This window comes from Seriola dumerili, unplaced genomic scaffold, assembly GCF_002260705.1.
Source record: "Seriola dumerili isolate Sdu_G_001 unplaced genomic scaffold, Sdu_1.0 BDQW01000226.1, whole genome shotgun sequence".
In the NCBI taxonomy this organism is placed as follows: domain Eukaryota; kingdom Metazoa; phylum Chordata; class Actinopteri; order Carangiformes; family Carangidae; genus Seriola; species Seriola dumerili.
Genome location: NW_019174481.1, coordinates 1,995,836 through 2,004,525, shown reverse-complemented (window position 1 = coordinate 2,004,525; position 8,690 = coordinate 1,995,836). Strand labels below are relative to the sequence as shown.

Here is an 8,690-nt window from a genome sequence, read left to right as displayed (position 1 = left end):
ATGCTCAAAACTTGAATCCACTCAGGCCATATACAGTATCCTCATCATGATGCACTTGCTCGCCCTTTCGCTATCTCACTTGAAAAAAAAAAAAAAAAACTAGGGAAGAAAAGCTCTGTGTGTTGCAGCAGGCGCTCATTCATCCAGCAGCCCACTCAGCAGAGAGGGGAAATAACAGCTCACATGCAACATCTATCCAGATTATTGTTTATTCCATAGCAGCCACTTTAAGGTGCAACAAAAGGGATTTCCCATAAAAATGGAAAAATCCGGGCTTTGCATTCAACCTCTGGACATATCTCTGACCGCACGGACATCCTCGGAATGAGCATCATCTGTGTGCTCGTGCCTCCGTTGCTGCTGCTGCTGCTGCTGCTGCAACTTGTCACCGAGGAGCGCGTGGATGCGCGGGTGCTGGAGGATCGTCTGCCGAAATAAAGTTGAGCGAGAGCGGACATTAAGTTGTGGAGTAGCGCCTGGAAGGAACGACTCACGAATGGCGAGTTAATGAATTTGGTCGGATCGTTGAACAGGAGAGGTTTTTTTATTCGCAGCTCTCGCAAGATCAGAAGAGTTCACTTATTCTTGAGAGCGCATCGTTTGGCCCCTATTGCAAAATCAGGTAAGTGTCTGAGTATATATAAAAAAATTAAAAAAATAATAAAAAAAAGATTTGATCATGCACTTAGTCTATGCGCGACGCACTACTTTTTCATCCCTGAAATGTGTGAAAGTGTAACAGTATCTTACTCCTGTCCTCCTCCCAGTCCGGAGAGAAATGAGGTGTCGCTGGGTGAAGCATGAGCTGTCAGAGAATCAGTCATAAGCGGCTGTCTCTGCTATGGGAGGGGGCGGCTCTCAGCCTGTGGCTCTGCTGCTGCTGCTGCTGGACCTCCAGGGCCGCCGCCGCCGCTGCCGCCGCCGGACAAGGCGACAGCGCCCTCGGCTCCCTGGGCTGGCTGCTGTCCGATAAAGGGCCCTTCCACCAGTCACTAGAGTTCACGGAGGCTGCGGAGAGATACCAGCAGGGCTTCAGCACCAGATACAAGATCTACAGGTGAGACAGCTGGAGTGTTATGGGTGTGTGCTGCATTTACTTTTTCCCTATAAGATATACATTTCTTAAGTCTCTTTCAGTTGTTTCAGGTTTGGGCTGCAAAGTGCAGATTTTCAAACATGCCACTGGATAATTTCACTGATGAGCACTCTGAGCTAGAGAGGAACTAATCAGTGAAAGCAGCTGCTGTAGTGTTTGGAATGAAAAGCTGCTCACTCTCAGGATTGCCCTCACAGGTATCACACCTGCACCGAATTAGTCACAAGCTGATGAGCAAATCTGAAGAACCACTGTAGCACTGCAAAATTCAACCCCCCCCCCCCGCACCTGAAAACTGATATGCCACCCGAATAGAAATCAAACATTTATCTCTTTCTTGGGTTTTTGTTTCAGGATGTTTGGCATTTTGATGATTCTGTTATTGTTGATTTTCTCAAAATGACCCCTGCAGCCATGACGGTGTGTGGACAGCTACATCCTGTCAGTGACTTTCTGCAGCATCCCTGAGCTGCATGCACTTCTAGCTGCTGCTGCCTGTGTCGAAATGTTCCTCACAAAGAAGCTTAGGTCTTTCCTGCTTTGTTGCAACTGTGAGGTGTAAACTATGCCAGTCAATGCTCTTCAGTCTGACATTTTTCACACATGCTATAAGGTGGATCAGATATTACACGTATATTTGTGTACGATTTTGTCAAAAATCAATGTCTGCTGATATTTAGTTGCTCTCCCTGCAGTCTTGTGTGGTTTATCAATGCCTCAGGACTATGCTTCTCTTTCTGTGGTGGACACTGTCGAGTGTTTTCCAAAGTGAAAAAGTACTTTATGTTTGCATCTATAAATCAATCGGTCCATTATCTCCTCCCAGGGAGCTTTTAGTTTGTGGTCTTTATCTCCGAGTGACACCTGCATTTTTTTCAATGGGCCTTGCTGCATAAATGTCCCAGTGGTCCCCTGACTTGAGGCATATTCTTTTCCAAACCCTGTTCCATAATTAGTGAAAATCAATGAAAGTGACAAAGAGGTGAACAGATTGGAATTTCGAAGGCAGCCGCCATCTGTAGCCTTTTGGCTGGCTGACATTTCACCACTCGGGGGGGGGAGGGGGTCTTTTACCCTGAAGCAGCGACCTGTAAACTGCCTGCACACTTTTCTAACCCAAAGGCTTTTTCGAGGATTAGGGATTATGAATTTTAAGGATAACTCCAAAATGAGACTCAACCAAGACTTTAAAAAAAAAAATACCTGCTGTAAAATGACTGCAGGCAGGAGAGTCAGTCTGGGCCAGTTTATAGCTCCTCCACTTGTTTTGGCAAATTATTTAATGTCTTGTAGATAGATAATATCAGGAAAAGTATAAACTGTAGTGTATAAACACCAGAGGCATTTATTCTTAGAAATATGTCATATCTATATTTTACAGTCTCCACAGAGTTGCAGATGCTCCATATTTTTCTATGTGCTCTTAAATAGCCGGGGGGGACTAAACTGCTATTCTACCCCTCTGACCTCTGTTACACCACCATGAGCATCACGTGCCTATCAGTCATGCAGCAGCATGTGATTAAGATGTCCATTTACTCTTCGCAGCAGCTGCTTTTATAGTTCTCTTTTCCTTTCAAGCAGCTGTTTTGATCACTTCTGATTGCTTACAGAACGTACATTAAACCATCATGTTTAGAAATCCCAGGACCTTCCTACAGCAAACATCCCTCTGTTTGCCGTGTGTGCATGCTGATGGAATAGCTGTAAGCTAAACCCTGGGCTGGATCTGCCATGCCCATCTGTCCGCCAGTGACTGACACTCAGCCTGTCCCCTCGTTATGATGATTGGCTGTAATGACACACTCCACACTGTCCCGGTTCCCCAATTATTTTTCTGCCGATCGTTTTTCTCATGGCAGTGATTTGATTGCCTCCCAGAAGGAGAGGGAAGTACACAGAGCAGCAGGCTGCACTGTGGGAGAGGTAGACACAAGCTGATGCTACGGAGGGAGGGAGGAAGCTGCTTTAGAGTTGAGTGAGACTTGTGTCCAAAGGGCACGAGATAACAAATGATGGCAGCTGATGATGTGGGACTTTCGGCTTTGCGCCTTTCTGTAGCAGTGGGAGTCGCGTTGCAATAAGTTCTGTTTTACCCACATAGGAGTTATTTAAAGCTGTGACAAGCGCGTTCAGACAACAGTAAGCAACACAAAGGATTGGAACCTGGGGTTCTTGTACCCGAGGGGGAACTTCTGCAATTTCCAGAGGGCACATGGAAAGATTGTGGAGTAGCCAAGCTGATTTGAAAAAGGAAAAATCATGATTTGGTTAAAAAAGTAAATACATATCCACATATTTTTCTATAGGAGGAAAATAAACACATGAATTTGACAACAAAAAAAAAAATGGTGTGATGCTCATCTTTAGTATCCAAATCATCAATAACCTCTAGGCAGGACAGGGCAATTACAGCACAGCCTGAGTACATTTTAATACAGATGCTTTAAAGAGAGCAGTTATTAGGAGTGAAAAACACAAACAAACGAACAAACAAACAAACAGTTTGACATTTTAGGGAAAAACACTCACTTGCTTTCTTGGTGAGAGTTAGATAAGAAGATTGATAACACTCATGTCTGGAGGCTAACTATGAAGGTGCAGCCAGAAGCCTGTTAGCTGAGCTTCTGCATAAAGATTGGAAAGAGGGAGAAACAGCCAGCCTGGCTCTATACAAAAAAATCCATCAACCAGCAACTCTAAAGCTCACTCATTATTATGTTTTATCTGTTTTTTAAAAAAAATCCATACAAGAAAAAGATGTGAATGCTAAGATAACCAGCTGCTGGCTTCTTCTTCATATTTACCTTACAGACACGAGGGCGGCATCACTCATGTGAGTCTCTGCCAGAAAGTAAATAAGTATATTTTCAAAAATGTCGAAATTCCTTTGACTCAGAACTTTGTCTCTATTTTCTTTCCAACAAATGGGACAGAAAAAGACCGGTAAAAAAACAAAACAAAAATAACAGTCTCATTTCCCAACATGAATGTCTAAACGCAGTTTCAAAGCCTCTTTGTTCTGTATAAGAAAAGAGATCAAGTCTGAACAGACAATACCATGGAAAAACTGTAACCACTATATTATTATTTAAAATGTGTAATATATAATTACTAGTGTTAAATCCAGAGTATTTAAGACAAAAAAGGTTCAGAATAAAATAAATAAAATATACTTCATCAAATTCCCACGGGAATTGCAAATGAAAATCTTACAGTGGATAAATAACTGACTGACTTGAAGGTCAAGCTAAACTTGTACTCCCTTTAGTGAGAAAGTGGGTGGTTAAAAAAAGTGGCTCTCTGACATATCATCAGCTTATTATTAGGGCTCTTCAGGGGATACAGCTTCACAGCTGTGGGGTCACTACACTGTATAGTATATATGTGCTTTAAAATATGTAACACACATTCACCTTCTCCTGTGCTCCCACCACAGCTTGTTAAACAGCAGCCTGGGGCCTTAAACACAGCTAAAGGCCTCAATCAAATGAGCAAAATGTCTCTGTGCGTGTGTGCGTGTGTGTGTGTGTGTGTGTGTGTGTGTGTGTTGCCGTGTTGCCAGGGAGTTTGGCCGATGGAAGGTCAACAGCCTGGCGGTAGAGAAGAGGGACAGTTTTGGTGGCAGCGGCGGTTTGGCTCTGCCCCTCGACCCCGACTTCATACACACCATTCGCCAGCTGGGGAGGCGGCCAACCCTCCAGACGATTACAGAGAGTCTAATCAAGAAATATGGCACCCACCTCCTCCTCTCTGCCACTCTTGGAGGTACAGTAGAGTACACTGAGCTTCAAAGCAAGTCTGATTCACAAAGCTTCTTATGTGATTGTTTTGTTTTGTTTTTTTTCCAGCATGTGAGGCACTGATTTTACCGTCTGTTGCTTTCTAAACAACAAAGCATGTAATAATTTTTCTGGATCAGCGTCTTTTGGCTCACAAAAAAGCTCAAATCAGTCTGGTTTAGTGTACAAAAACTAAATTTGAAAAGGCGAAAAAAAACTGGTTTAATATTTTTGTTTGGCTGTCAAAACAGCATGGTTCCCTAAACAGAGCTTCATTACTGTTGTACAACACTATAATTTATACACAATTGGCTTATCTTTTCTCTCGTTAATAAATCATTATGGCAAAGTATATTTTGTAAGAAGATGTGAGCGCATGGGTTTGAAAAGTGTGCTGTAAGAACACAACACACGACTTGAAGGCGCTGTGCAAGTTGAAATTACTTCCGAGAAAAGTTATCAGGATTATTTTGATGTTTTGGTTGCTTCTATATCATTCCAGCAAACACAGCACTTTGTCGATCATCACCAGTAAACATACAGTTTGGCATTCACATCACTACATTTTAGTTTTAAAACGCATCGCTTTACGTTTACACCTGGCATCCGCACGAGCCCCTAAAACAGAACCTTTTGGAAACGCTGCTGCTCCCGTTAAGAGTTTGAAAACCCTGGGGTTTAAATTGACACCTTTGGAAACAACGACGTAGACACCCCAGGTCGCTCCCTGATTGGGTCTTATCAGCCTGGACTACAGGTGCTGAAAGCAACATGAATAATGAATTATAATGAAGTGTTACTGACGGCGCTGTTTTTCCTAGCAGCTGCTGTGAAGTTAAATTCTGCACTTCAACGCTGCAGCTGCCTTTGCCGTTCCTTGCTCGTAGTATTTTCTGCAACTAACCATCTGCATAGTGGACAACCTGCCTCCTGTTTACACCGGCTCGCGCATGCCCAGTGTATGTGAATGCTCATGTATGTATGTGCCTTCAGTTGTGATGGTATGGACGGAGAGTGATTCTGATACGGAGCTAAATCGGTCGTCTGCACAGAGATCCTTTTCGTTTTAAAATGAAAACGTCTCAGTGTGGACGTGCCCTCAGCCTCTCAAGTTGCACCATTTTATACCAAAATTCAACAATCTCTCAGGCAATCGTCTCCTCTGACGGCAGACCCGACAAACCACAACACAACACAGAAGGTTTTAATAACCGGACGCGACTCCTTTGTCTCACCTGGAACAACTCTTGATCTCTTGTTCAGACTTTGAGCGACGTAGCTGATGCTGTAGCTGCCACAACTGACTGAGTGAAGTGGACGTCCTTGTTCTGAACATGTACGTCCTGTGTTTAAGTTTGCCTGACAAAGACGTCCAGCAGCCATGACATGACTTGGAGACAAGACTGTTTCCTATTGTTTCTTTTTACGACTCGTATCTATTATCTATCTATTATATACAGTATATCTATCATATTTCAAACATCCCCACTGTTGGACTAATAAAGGTTTATCTTATCTCATCTTATCAATCATTTTGGTAACCATATCACTAAAACACCTCAAGTAAACTGAAGAGTTTCCTTCAACAAAATACTTCAAACATAGTGTGAAAAGTTGAAAATCCTTTATGAGTCTGTTGTTCTAGTTCCACAACAGACTCATTAAGACTTTTCAACTTAACTGGAGTTGGCTGCTTTTACATTACTCATGTAATATTCATAATTGCTAGAAGTATCTCTGAGTGGACAATTTATTTAGTGAATCAGTGCTGACCTGAGAGCTGCTTTGTTTTCAATTTTTGGCAAACATAATTCAGATGATTAAAATAATTAATGGAACTTGATCAATGATCTTGAATAAGTTCAAGAGGAGTTCAAGAGATTCAGAGACCTCGTCTGTGCTTTTTCCTCCAATCATTCAAACCATCAGTTTCTCCACAGCATTTAGTCACTACTTCGCTTTTCTATCTGACCCGAAAAGATACTAATGAAAGGTGATTAGTGCTGCTCTGTCAGAGCTAATGAAGCTCTCGTTCCCTCTGCCTGACTGTTACCAGGGGAAGAGTCTCTGACGATATTCGTGGACAAGAGGAAGCTCAGCCAGGAGTCTTCACCCTCGGGGGCCGAGGCCGGCCGTAACGGCAACAGGAACTCAAACACCACGGGGACGGTGACCCTGGAAGCCCTTCACCAGCTGGCTGCTTCCTACTTCACCGACAGAGAGAGCACCCTTCGCAGGCTGCACCACCTCCAGATCGCATCCACCGCCATACGGGTATGTTCGAGTCAAACAGCTTTAAATACAGCAGCAGTGTGTTGGGAGATTAAACACCACAAAGTCACTGCCTGAAGGCAGCAGAGTTGTTCCCCAGCAGTGTGGTGGTGTGTCAGCCTCCAGCATTTACACGTGGGAATGGCAAGATATAAAGCATCGAGTTGGACCTGCATGGTTGTGGGTTCAGATGAGGTTACTGAATATGTATGAATGGCTTGTTCAGTCTTCAGGGACAGAAAATGAGTACAGTCAATCAATAAATAAATAAATGCACACACACAACACTTGGTTAAAATACTGTGTTAACTGTACCTAGTATAATTTTAGATTAAAATATTAAATTAACCCAATATTCTGTTGGTGCGATATTGACCCAGTGATATTTGGTGTGTACAAACGTGCCTTCACATATTAAACAATATATTATATATTCATTGTTTTAACTATGAGATTGAGATCAGTGGTGGAAGAAGTATTCAGATCATTTACTTGAGTAAAAGTAGCAAAATTACGCTTTAAAAATACTAAGTTAAGGTAAAAGTATTGAATGCAAAATGTTGCTTATTAATGTTACATAAGTGTTGAAAAAAAAACAACTTATCAGCTAAAATCTTGCTTTTGCTGACTTTCTCTAGTTTAACTTCTCACCTTGCTGCAGTGATGTAGACGTGTACTCGTGGGTGTGGCAGTACTCTGTGACATCACTGCAGGGCGTGGGGCTTTTTTCAAGTTATATCGAGTTATATTATAAATAACGACCCTAGTCAATGTTATTGGAACGATACTATTGATGCATTAACATGTAGCATGTTGTTCAGCCGCCATTGAACTCAACTCAAGTTGCTGTTAAATGCAGACAAATCCATAGCCGTGCAATTTTGAAATGGCAAACAGGTAACATCTAATCTTCCACAGATCTCAACTGCTCAAGGGCTTGAAATTAACATTTATTCTTGTTGTCACAACAACAAGTAGCTATGTATTATTATTGGAACCAGAACTTGTCATTCAAATCACACATTGAAAACCGTGTTTCCAATGTGAAACTTAAAATAAGTTTCTTTATTTTTAAGAATAAATCTCCTCCAGACAAGGTCACACTTGATTTTGGCAACTTCTTTTTTTTTTTTACTTTTATTGGATAACGGTAATCTGCTCTTCATGAATGCACCAGCATCTAAACAAGTTGGACACTGTATACCACTGTGCTCTACATTTTATAACAGGCTGTGGAAATCACTGTACCCTGAAATCATTTTAGAATTGCATATTCACTTTCACTTTCTGACATTTGTCTGTTGTATTGTTTGTACTTCTACTACTACTACCACTACCAATAATAATAATAATAATAATAATAATAATAATAATAATAATAATAATAATGCTTCAATGTTGGAACTGGTGGAGGTGGGGCTAATTTAAAAATCTTTTTATACTGCTAGGTAATTTAATCTGCAACAATGGATCATGTTTTACTAACAGATCATATAGATTATGTGTAAAATCTTAATCTGAAAAGTAACTAGTAACAATAC

The 8,690-nt window shown here is 41.7% G+C and overlaps 1 protein-coding gene across 1 annotated transcript in view; it reads left to right on the top strand.

The window, feature by feature from the left end:
* Nucleotides 1–800: 800 nt before the first annotated feature.
* The window catches only part of LOC111229088 (BMP/retinoic acid-inducible neural-specific protein 3-like), a 15,843-nt gene continuing 7,953 nt past the window's right edge, over nt 801–8,690 (top strand). The window contains exons 1-3 of the mRNA XM_022755260.1: nt 801–1,057; nt 4,662–4,864; nt 6,935–7,162. Coding sequence (XP_022610981.1) covers nt 801–1,057; nt 4,662–4,864; nt 6,935–7,162 — 688 coding nt within the window. The remainder of the gene's footprint in view (nt 1,058–4,661; nt 4,865–6,934; nt 7,163–8,690) is intronic.